This window comes from Pleurodeles waltl, chromosome 9 (assembly GCF_031143425.1).
Source record: "Pleurodeles waltl isolate 20211129_DDA chromosome 9, aPleWal1.hap1.20221129, whole genome shotgun sequence".
In the NCBI taxonomy this organism is placed as follows: Eukaryota; Metazoa; Chordata; class Amphibia; order Caudata; family Salamandridae; genus Pleurodeles; species Pleurodeles waltl.
In genome coordinates this window covers 1,124,269,273-1,124,282,008 of record NC_090448.1, presented here as the reverse complement: position 1 = coordinate 1,124,282,008, position 12,736 = coordinate 1,124,269,273, and the positions used below count along the sequence as shown (strand labels likewise).

General features: G+C 43.5%; 1 protein-coding gene across 1 annotated transcript in view; it reads right to left on the bottom strand.

Moving 5' to 3' along the window:
• LOC138260412 (retinol dehydrogenase 12-like) overlaps nt 1-12,736 on the bottom strand; it is a 163,277-nt gene that overhangs the window by 71,298 nt on the left and 79,243 nt on the right. The window contains exon 2 of the mRNA XM_069208868.1: nt 11,006-11,124. Within this exon, the coding sequence (XP_069064969.1) occupies nt 11,006-11,124 (119 nt within the window). The remainder of the gene's footprint in view (nt 1-11,005; nt 11,125-12,736) is intronic.

Genomic DNA, 12,736 nt, shown 5'->3' with positions numbered 1-12,736 from the left:
CTATATATCCCCGCAACCAGAAGAGTCCAGCAGACGTAACGGTATATTGCTTTCAAAAATCTGACATTGCAGGAAAAAGTTACAGAGTAAAACGTAGAGAAAAATTGCTTTTTTCACCTCAATTTCAATATTTTTTTTTCCAGTTGTTATTTTCTGTAGGAAACCCTTGTAGGATCTACACAAATTACCCATTGTTGAATTCAGAATTTTGGCTTCCTTTCAGAAATGTTTAGGTTTCTGGGATCCAGCATTGGTTTCACGCCATTTCGGTCACTGACTGGAAGGAGGCTGAAAGCACAAAAAAATCGTAAAAATGGGGTATGTCCCTGTAAAATGCCAAAATTGTGTTGAAAAATTGGGTTTTCTGATTCAAGTCTGCCTGTTCCTGAAAGCTAGGAAGCTGGTGATTTTAGCACCGCAAACCCTTTGTTGATGCCATGTCCAGGGGGAAAACCACAAGCCTTTTTCTGAAGCCCCCTTTTCCCATTATTTTGAAAAAAATGAAATTTTCACTGTATTTTTGCTAATTTCTTGGCCTCCTTTAGGGGAACCCACAAAGTCTGGGTACCTCTAGAATCCCTAGGATGTTGGAAAAAAAGGACGCAAATTTGGCGTGGCTAGCTTATGTGGACAAAAAGTTATGAGGGCCTAAGCGCGAACTGCCCCAAATGGCCAAACAAAGGCCTGGCACAGGAGGGGGAAAAGGCCTGGCAGCGAAGGGGTTAAAAGGAAGGCCTGAACATAACTGCAATAGTCGAATTGTTTATATGTTTAGAGCTGCCAATGTTATAAAGTATCAAGTAATTGTGAAAAAATATATTAGTCATTCTGGGTGGCTCCAGTTAAATTGTTTTGCAAGCGGGAGCTCTGCATCAACGAGTTTGAAGAATACTCTACTGGCTGAAGAAGGCAGTGTTTTACATGCAGGTCACAACTTGGGATCCTAGCGTGGCCAACCAAGCCATTCAACCTTAAAGGGTCATTAAACTGACTACATTACATTTGGTAACCGTGCTTACAAACAGCAAGACTGCAACACCCTGCTTTAACTGCAGGGTCCTGCCTCAGCACACTTTACTGGCTGCTCATGCAAAAGTATTAAATCAAAAAGGGGCTTTTTTGTGCTATTAATAAAAATATTTTGCCAAAATTAATCTTCTGCTGCTTGTACCACCTTCAGTACCCAGCTTCACTTGTGCCTTGCTTGGACAGGGGTTACATCTGACACAAAATATACTGAGCCCGACCTGCAATGACACACCAGTGCTGCAACTACCTTTTTTTTTTTTTGTTTTTTTTTTTGTTCTGGCTAGGGGCAGGTTTAGCTTCCTGGAGTGCTAGAGCATATACAATCAATACAAAATATACAGACCACTGAGTTCAGCCTCTCGGCCACTGCTTGTATTTCAGACCTGCCAACATACATGGCAGTGCTATTGTGTGTCACGTGATATTGCCCCTCTTTACATGGGCGGGCAGTGGAGTGAGAAAATCAAATGTTGGGAAAGAAGGTGAGCTGGAAACTACTACACAGAGAGGGTTTCCAGGTCCTGTGTGGAGGCTCTGCGCGACTGACACCCATCAGGGGTATGCCCATACGTGGGTCATTGAGCCACGGGATTCAAGCTAGCCTGGCTGATGAGAAGTGACACCACAAAACCGGTCCCAGGATGCTTGTTTCTGGTGCAGGGAGGACATGGCCTAGCAGTTCGGGCTGGACTGTTACCATAAGGAGCAGGGTCAAGGCTGGGTCCATACTGGGGTGACACAGTGGGCAAAAAAGCAATGGACTGGGATGGGGCCCCAAGCAGTTACCAGTGGCTGAGATTAATTCAATCACCTTGCTGTGTTTGCCCATCAGTGGTTCTGCAATGTCTCCAGGGGATGGGCATTAGCGACATGAGATTTTCGGCGTGGCTGAGAGTTTCTCAGTACTGAATTGCTATTTATTGCATCATACCCTCATTTACAAATTGCATCCGTAAAAGATGGTTAATAACCTGCAGATTTTGGTTCCTATGGCTTCAAAATCTGCCTTTCACAGTAGTTCCCAGGCTTCACATCCCCGGTAGTATTGGCAGGTTTGACCTGCAAATTCTACTTGGACGACAAACTCGATATGAGTGATCATAGGTGATACTACACATCGCAATTAATGTGGCCACCGGTACTCAGTCCCTTTGTAGTGTGTTTGGGGGAGGGTAAGAGGTCTGGTAAGTGTTGGACACTAAGCCCAGCCCCCTCATCTTGATCTCCCACCCTCGATGGCTAATAAGACAGTGATGGGGGTCAAAGCCCTACAAATATTCGACTTGAATATTGATACTTAGATTAGAAAAATTATAATTATTGCCATCTACTCTCAGCCAGGACGTGACTGACAAATGATATTACCAATGGCCCATTACGGAGTGGTTCACTTGACTGTGGCTTTTTCGCCAAAAACACAGCACTGTTTTCAGCGTGATGCCCCTCTTAGCCAGTGCCTGGTGCCCCGCTTCCGTGTGGGGGGCAGCACCCAGTCTGAAGACCCCTGAGCTAGTGCGAAACCCACTGACCAACACTGCCGGCCGAATTAGTGAGATGCATTTCACTTCCGTAAAGGCCCCTTTTCCTGCTCTCACACGGTGGAAATATCTAAAGGTTGTGTCACAAGATGACCTCAAAAGAGGAAAGAGCATCGAGCGAGGATGAACAATGGTTCACCCAATGCTGTGTCCTAATAACACACTAGACTGGTTCCTCTTTGTGTGGTGAGGAGGGGCTCCCGGTCATCCACGGACACCAGCTGACGTTCTGGCTGCCGGGCGAGGGCTGAGTCTGTCAATGGAGCTTTCATTAGCAGCACAATCCAGGCCTTTGGAGCTGTGTGGCTGACTGCCCAGGGGACATGTGTCCTGCTGATCGAATCTGCCCCAGTGTCTCCAGCATTATGGCGCGTTTCTGGTGACCTTTCTGTGCAGCTCCTTTCAAAGCATTTAGCAAGTGTGTTCACTATGTGGCACTGAGCAGGGCCCAAGGTGAAGAATATTGCAACAAGAAAATATTGGAGTCCTATTTACTCACTGCTGGGCACTTAAACATCCTTCATCCTTAATTATCCAAGCAGTGGGAGATGTGCCAGCTATTTCCACGGTAGACTGTGATGACTCCATATATATTTCTCATCTCCTTGGTAGATCCATCGAAAGACAACAATTGGGAGCCATCCAAGCTACACTGACTGTGTTACACTGAGATCCTATATATTATTTTTTCTTATTAGTCTGCCACCTATTTTTAACCATTCTCAAATTTTTTCTATGACTCCCGTGAAGGCTTAGACAAAGCGGTACAGTTTACAGGTCTTCAAGTTGCTTATATGACAATATTAACCCCCTTAGCTGCTGACCCCCCCCCCCCACCCCTCACCCCCCTAGTGCTGAGCCACTTTCTTTTTTAGCTATTTGGGATACTCTGCGCTTAGGCCTTCATAATTTATTGTCGGCATAAGCTATCCAAACCAAATTTGCATCCCTTTTTTCTAATATCCTAGGGATTCTAAAGGTACCCAGAGTTTGTGGGTTCCCCTGGAGGAGACCAAGAAATTAGCCAAAATACAGCAAAAATGTTGTTGTTTTTCAGAAAAATGGGAAAAAAGGACTGCAGAAGAAAGCATGTGTTTTTCACCCCCCCACCTCCCCCAGAAAATGGCATCAACAAAGGGTTGGTGGTGCTAAAATCACCATCTTCCCAGCTTTCAGGAACAGGCAGACTTGAATCACAAAACCACATTTTCCAACACAATTTTGGCATTTTACTGGGACATACCCATTTTTACTATTTTTTGTGCTTTCAGCCTACTTCCAGTTAGCGACTTTTTTTATTGCTGCCTAAAAGCTATAGTTGACACAAGCTGCCACTGAAAGAGAACTGGTGGCAATATATATATATATATACACATATATATATATACATATGATACATTTTATATGTGGGTGTGGTTTTCCTGAGGGCTGATCGCAGCCCCCAGGGAAACCACACACTCATTGACAAAAGTGCTCTCTCTCTCTCTCTCTACATATCTATCAATCTATCTATCTATCTATCTATCTATCGCTATAGATATATATATATATCTATCTAGTAGATATATATATATATGTATAAATATATATATATACCTATTTATATAGATATACATCTATATAACTATCTATATATTGATCTCTCTCTCTCTCTCTCTCTATATATATATATATATATATATATATATATATATATATTTTTTTTTTTTTTTTTTAAATAGCTGTATGGTTTTCCCTGGGGGCCACAACACGCGGCCCATTTTCAGAGGGGGCCGACCCCCTCCCCCCCCCAAGTGAAATTCCTGGTGTCTAGTGTGGTTTCCTTGCCCTCGATTAAGGTGTGCTGCGATCGAGGGCTAGGAAACCGTTTTCTGGAAGGCCTCGTTTGAAAGGGGAAAATCTCCCCTTTCAAATGAGGCCTTCCCAAACGGTGGAGAGGCCCATTTTCCCCACCGCAGCAGGAAGCGGCCTTATCTCCGCTTCCTGCTCCTGTGGGGGAAACAGATTGTGACGTCAGCACGCCTCGCAGCGCGCTGACATCACAAAGGGGCGGGTGGGTGTGTGGGAGGGAGACACAGAAGCTCTTATGTGTCTCCCATTGGGGAACCCCCTCCCTAGTGTCAGCAACTGTCCGACACCCGAACTTATGAGGTTAAAGTGTATATGGACAGTTGTTATGCCAACCAGCGTACAAAAGTTATAAAGAGTTAGGGGGTTTATGTGTTCATCCCGGCACTGCCCACTTGGCAACATTTGACATGACCAGCTTGTACGTATTAATTCAGTTGAGTGACAACAAAATTGGCGAGTTCAGATAATTCAATTATTGAGAGACCTTTGTTTGTTTCTGATCAATGGTGGGGCATCTTTACTGAGCGATGCAGTTTGAAGGAATCGCGTTTATTTTTTAAGATAAAAGGAGCAGTATTTTCGTGACAGTGGAACAATATTAAGAGCAGGGCCACTGGACTTATGTTGCAGAGGAGGACCAAGTTGTGCTGCACGTTTTTCTAAATTATGTGGTAAAAAAAAGCTACATTATAGAGTGTAATGCAGCACTTTTTGTGACAGTATTACTTCATTATTTTGTCATTTTTACACATGATAACATTATCTGGGCAATGGTTCAGCTCATTAGTACTAGTCTGACACCCATATACAGCAATAATCAACAGAAAGATGAGCAGCCAAAGGGTCTTTAATGCACAGAAACACGTTGCTGCATTTTTAGTAACGTTTGATCCGTTTGAGCTAGAAACATTATTTCAAATCTGCAAATCATGCAGCAGGTGATGTACTATGTGGCAACTGAAGCAAATCTATACTGCAGAAAACGCCGCAGTATTGCATAATTCCACTGGCCCTAGTTAAGGGATTCAAGGTCTGTGATTGTGAAAGAGGACGACGCCCGCTAAAGACAAGGAGTACTCTCATGAAATGTCGGAGAGAACTAGAAAACATAAGAGCACATCTGAGAGAAAAATATAACGCTCACCTAAGTACTTTGATAATCCTGTTCAGTTCTGGCAATACCTATGCTGCAAGGCAGTTAGTTGTCTTGGTACCCGTGCATGCATGGTTCAACAGCAAGAGTGGCCCTCTTTACTGCGCATTACCTTCTGTTTGAGTTACCTGTGCCTGGGACACTGACCACCAGCTAGTTTGCCACATGTGTGCCATGTTATTGAGATAGTAAAACCACCTTTCCCATACATCAGCATTAGAGGTGGGCGAGTCAATGACAGCTCAAACCATGCTTGAGTCATAAGCCCGGCAATGGCTCAGCTTGCAGTCCTGTTGGAACCTCGAGCCCATAACAAGTTAAGCTTTCATGTGGATTCTGCCTCCCATCTTTGCTCTACCCAGAATGCTGCGTTATGGCCAGAGCTGCTGATTTTTGAACTGGGGAACAAGGTTTGAGTCTCAGCATCAGCTAAACATTTTGTAATTCTGGGCAAATTACTTAAAGTCCCTGTGCCCATAAACAATGAAGGTGAGCTTGTGCAATATGACTGGTGCTCATGAAAAGTTCTCCAATTCCTTTGGGTCGAGTTCACACTATATAAAAACTGCAGAAAAATGCACAAAGAAGTAAAAACAATGCATTAACATAAAAAAGAACAACAAATAAAGAAAAATAGATAACCATTTAGTGAAACCAAAAAACCTGGACAAATTGCAGCTTCCTTGCTTAAATTGTGTGATGTTAGGCAAATATTGTTAGACCTGGCATCGTTGGCGTGGTCTCCCCTGTCTTTTTGCCTCTGCCTCCTGCATTTTTGACTGTGTGCTGGATTTAGTTTTTCTGGTTTTAATACTCTGGGCACTTCACCCCTGCTGATCAGTGCTAAAGTGCAAGTGTTCCCCTGTGTAAACTGTGACTATGATTGGTTGTCTATGATTGGCCTATCTGATTTACTAGCAAGTCCCTAGTATAGTACACCATGTGTGCACAGGGCCTGTACATCAAATGCTACTAGTCGGCCTGCAGCACTAATTGTGCCACCTAAATGAGTAGCCCTGTAAACGTGTCTCAGACTAGCCATTGCAGTGTCAGTGTGTGGAGTTTTAAACTCCCATGCCGACCTGGCAAGTGCACTCACTTGCAAGGCCCAAACCTTCCCTTTTAGTACATGTAAGGCACCCTAAGGTAGGACCAAGGTAGCCCCATGGGCAGGGTGCAGTGTATTTAAAAGGTAGGGCATGGACTGGTGTGTTTCACATGTCCTGATAGTGAAATACAGCCCAATTCGGTTTTTACTTTTGCAAGGCCAATATCTCCTATGGGTTAACAAGGAGATTGCCTTGAAATATCTCTTAAGCGTAATTTCCCATTGTGAGCAGATAGAGATATGGAGTTTGGGGTCTCTGAACTCAATTTAAAAATACATATTTTAGTGAAGATGGTTTTTAACTTGTGTGTTTGAAAATGGCACGTTTAGAAAGTGGGTATTTTCTTGCTTAACCATTCTGTGTCTTTGTCTAGCTCTGGAATACACATCTGGATCAGGATGACCGCTGAGATGGTTGTGAATTCACTCTAGACAGTCACAGAAAGGGAGCTGAGGTGCGCACTGTATATCCTGATGGGTCTTCCTGGGCTAGAGTGGTGGGAGGAGTTTACACCTGAATAGGGCTGTGCCTGTCCTTACTCGATACAGTCTCCAACCCCCTAGAGCAGTGGTTCCCAATCTGTGGTCCGGGGACTCCTGGGGTCCGCAAAGGCTCCCCAGGGAGTCAGCGACTGCTTAGAAAATTAGATAATACTAACAGATTAGGCCCCCAGCTTTCAGTAATGACTCAGTGGGGGTCCCCAGATTCCAATAATGATTCAGTGGGGGTCCCTGGGTTCCAGTAATGATAAATTGGGGGTGCACAGAAGTCAAAAGTTTGGGAACCACTGCCCTAGAGTGTGTCTGGGGCCAGGAAAGGCAGGGTGTTGTGCACTACAAAGACTTTTCTAGGCCATAAATATTATTTAATTATTTCTAATGTTCTATTTATTTTTATATGTTGTGTTCTGTACATTGTTTTCTTTTATGGTCGAAACAGGTCAAATAAAGATTTTAACAAACAAACAAACTTTCCTGTGAAGTTTGCCTACTTCAAAGGCAGAAATGAGTATAAGTATTGGACCCAAAACCCCGAACATTACACTTCTGGATCAAGAGGAGAACAGCTGAAGAGCTGTGAGGAGTAGTACTGCCCCTTTGCTGTGAGTGCTTTGCTGGGTTGCCCTGCAGTTGCTGCTTTTGCTTTGGAGAGGACAAAGACTGGACTTTGCTGTGTATCCTGCTTGTGAACGTTCTCCAAGAGCTTGGACTGAGCTTGCCTCCTGTTAAGAAGTCTCAGGGACATCAAAGACTTCACCTGCCAGCCCCTGTGTTCTCTTGCGATGGACCCGGACTTGGCAAGAGGTGCCCACTTCAATTTCTGTGCCCTTGGGAATGAAGTCTGGCATAAACAAGAAGAACCGGGCACACCGACTCTGGACGACCCCAGAAATGGTGGTGCTGCCCGACGCTGCGCCGCTGCCTGCATCCGAAGCTGTGGTCCCCGCTGAAGTGTGTCAACTGCGACCGACACCGCAGACTCAATGCTGCTGCAGCACCTCTGAAGTCCCACAACATTGTGAGTTCCAAGTGCCGTATCACTGGCGTCCATGACACCCGACTCTGCCACGGTGCCTGTGGCCACGTGGAGTGACAGCGGCCCGTGAGATCACCTCATCGCGTCCTGACCCGCTAGACAACCTGGCTGGATCGTAAGGAACAGACACCTCGCCACCGACACAGCCTCACTTCAGCTGCCTCCGTAAGGAACCAACGTTGCACCCCCCCCCACGTAGCAGTAAGGAACCAACGCCTCACCTCCGCAACAGCAGAATGGAACAGACGCCACACCAGCTTGTGAAGCCACACCTCGGCAACTCCGTGCCACGTCTTTGACTCTGCCTCGTTTCTAAGGCACTGTTCATTGGGTCTGTGCGACTCTGTGACCGACACAGCACTCCCTCGCGGGTAGAGTTGGACTGTTGGGAACTCACAGTTGGAGCTATTGAGTTTCTAAGTGCTTTTATTGGGATTTCATCTTTTAAAATTCATCTCTTTGCTTGTCTAGGTTGGATTTTTGCCGTTTTGGTCTTGTTTTACTTAGATAAATATTGGATATTGTTCTAAACTGTTGTGGTGTCCATCTGTAGATAAGCCTGACTGCTCCTGCCAAGCTACCAAGGGAGTGAGCAGAGGTAATCTTACGAATATGACTCCATTATCATGACTAAAGTGAGGGTCCCTACTTGACTAGGGTGTAAACTGGCTGCCAACTAGAGACCCCATTTCTAACAATTCTATTTCACCAATGCTCCTATTTCTTCATTATCGCACATGAAAGCACTTTTAAATATGTGATTCCAGAATACCAGTTGTAGAAAAACCTTTTGTGTTTGAGTTAATAGACTATAATGTTGCTCTATAATACCCTGGGCCACATACAGGGTTCACATGACAAATGTCTTGCCTCTTAGATCACTAATGGTTCATGTTTAAAAACTATCACTTCTAAAAACAACTTCTCAGTGCATTGCTATAATTAGACAAAGTAATGTCAAAGCTTGCACATGTTAAAGAAATAAACATTTTTGATTTCTGAAGAAACTATCATATTTTATGTGATGTTGGTTGTATGTTTTACATAGCAAACATTTTCAGGGCTTGGCTTGTGCACAGGTTCTACGAACCAAGCCAGATGCTTGGCTCAGCTATGGCTCGGCACTCCCTGTTAATTTGTTGGCTCACCCACCTCTAGTAAGCATGTGCCACCACCGCTTCTCCATGAGTGAGTGCATCAGTGGGTAGTGCACAAGCAAATCTACATTAGTTTTGTTCACCTCCTACCCCCACCTGACTGTGACTTGGATGGAGTGAGATGGGGCAAAAAGTTGCACCAAGTGTTCTGGATTCACTGGAGGCTGGAGGATTAGAGGGAGATATCACACATACTGGTAACCCTGGGACCTTTGAAAGACATGTCCAGGTTTAGGGTTCCATGAAGCAATGATTTGGGGGAGGAATTCTGTGATCCTTTATTGCCTTACACTAAGGTTCCACAAACTCCATCTCTGAGGAAAGCTGTCATCATTGTCCTGCTTAAACTAGGTAGGAATCTGAGGCAGTGCCCATCTTGCACACCCCTTTTTTTGCTGTAGGTAAAGTCATATCCAGCATGTTGATGGTGGTGGTGCTCAGGTTGGTGTGCCTGGATCATTAGGGTTTTGTATTGGGTATTGACACCACATGGTCACTACATTTATTTATATCTGATTATGACCCACAATGCTAGGAGTGACCAGGAAGGCAGAGTATTCTCTTTTGTGAAAAAACTTTTGACACCTTCAGCTCTGTTGAGAGTGGCTACATAGTTTTCTGCGGGGCATGGCTGTAGGTGAGTGCATGATATCCCGGATTAGTATCCTATATGAGCAACTTGTTGCAACCTTTTCTGTTATACAGAGGTACCCACAAAACTGTTGTCGATATTCCCTATGTTGCTTGCCCTCTGGCTTGAACCCTATCTGTTTTATGCCAATGAAGACATGTTTGCGCTAGAGAAGAGGTGACGCAACTAGTCATAGCATTTTATGCTGACTGTGTTTTATTTAAAATTACCTAGCCTCACACTTCCGTTCCATTGGTAAGCCTTCCACAAATATAAAAAACAAGAGGGTATATTGGGACACCTGTAATTGTCAATTATAAGAGACAAGGGTCCTAATAAGCAATCATTTGACATACCAAAACACAATTCTATCCTGGGTCCTATATTGTTACATGATAAGTAAAGAGGTAGATAACTCTGATCACATACTCCTGCCACATGTGTGGCTGAGGATCTGTCTTTTTTTAACTCAATGTGTAGACGATCACTCCGCACAGCTAAAAGCCTGAGAGCACACTGGTATAATGAGACGAATTTTCCCTACATTCACTAGGGACTACAGTATTACAGTATAGATGTTATTGGTGTATGCCGTAAAGCATATTCTGTATCCCACTTTTCAATTTCTTTTTCTCACTCCTCCTGGGTAGCAGAGTTTGACACTGAAAAGGAGTACTTCACAACCCATCAATTCTGAGAAGAATCTATCTAAATGACTTGAATGGATGGAAGTACTGTTAGTACACTTCTTCAAAATTTCTAAGCTAATTGTGGTGGAATGGCATTTCCTTAAGTTTAGATTTTAAAAGGGATTAATTAAGTGCAGTCGCGTTCTAAATTGTTGGGAAGGTATCATTACCGAATGACTACATAAAGTCTGTCCAAGGCCTGTGGTACTATGAAGGTGATGTATGATAAATGTATTACTACAACTATGGCATACTCTTAAATGGCTCCGTCTGTTTTTTTGTTGTTGATGGTAGTTAGAAAAATATACTTGCCTCGGTGGGCGAGGTCTCTGGCTGTTTCCTTCCCAATACCTGTGTTTGCCCCGGTGATTATCACAACTTTTCCATGGAGCTTGGCTTTTGAATTGCACACACCTCCAGCGACAAACTTTCTAAAATGAAACAACAAAGATTCAAACTAAGGGGTTAACTTTACAAGTTCTCGGGCTCTGTGACGCAAAATGCCAGAACTAAACATTAAACTAAAACATAACAAAGAATACATTATTACAACAAACTCCTTATGTTAGTGTGGCATACTGCATTCACTCATTCCACAATGGTGAAGACCTTGAACAATATCGCTTGGAGGTACTACACTTTCCCTTCTCGCATTCCCCAATCATGGTCAGGAACCTGTCACCTCTGTGGACCTTATACTTTCACCCCGGAGGAAGCCAAGATATTTAGGTGATTGCAAAGCACCAAAACTCCGCAATACTGTAAACCTGATTATTGGACATGACTTTGGCCACATATAAATGAATAGCAGAAATATCAGAACTTGTTTCTGGTTTTGCTATGCCCGCTTTTAGTTTTTCTGCCATTTTATGGTCTGGCTTGACAGTAAAGCTTTCGCCAGACAATTATGTAAGCATCAGGAGAGTGACAGTTATGTAAGCATCACCAGGAGAGGTGTTGTGGCCCCGCCCACGTTGGAAGCCAGGGATACATGTTTTGATTGGCTAGAGGTTGTGTGCTTCCACAAAAAAGTCCTTGTCCTCCATACAGCTGTGATTGTTTTGTTTATTTTTCCAGCTGCCTGAGCCTGAACTCTTGAACTTTCAGGGGCACACATATGATATATTAATGCTATTAAAGTGTTGAAGACAACTATATAATTTACAATGTTTTTCTTTGGCAGCAGCCCAGATGGAAGGATGGCAATCCTTAACCTATATGGATTTTGAGGTCTGGCTTGACAGTGCAACTGTTACATGACCTTTTAAATTACACCAATACTATTACACAGCTCTGTGCTTCCACACATCTCCATTCCCATGCTATCTACTTGTAATACTTCAATTTAAGATACAATATTCCTTTAAAGCCAGACCTAATCCCATTGCCAATACTTGTCTCGTTTTTGTGTTATGTCTTTCAAATTTGTAGATAACTCAAGGGAATACAGCATTAGCTCTTGTTATGCTCCTCTGTCCCCAAGTTTCACTTCCTAGAACAATTCGACTATCAGTGATGATGTAAACACAAACCAGACGATACGACCACTGTCCTCTGTAATAGGTGTTACCATCCAAGCAGACTTTGTCATTTCATAATGATAAGGAAGCTAAATGGTGTTGTATATTTGACACTACCCGACATTTTAGGTTCAGGAAACAGGGCAACTCAACATACAATGGTCCCTCTCATCACACATTAACCAAGAACATGTCTTGAGAAGTCAGATTTATATTTACTAAAAACTACCTGGAATATAAAAACATTTCTACAAGTGACCAATGAAGTGCAAAGACAGAAGCCGGAGGGGGAGGCAAAGCGCTTGGCATGGTTGTGCTGTAAGATTAAATGTCAACATTAAGTAATGCATTGCTGTATGTTGAATGCTTGACGATTCCTGTAGCTTTAATTTAAACTCTTTAGTGATTACACTACAAAACACTGCCACAGCTTCACAGCGATCGTTTTGAGTCCTGAGCGCTCCAGCTCTTTCCAAGAATGTAATTATTGGAGTAAGGAAGGAGTGAAAACTACAATAGTCCT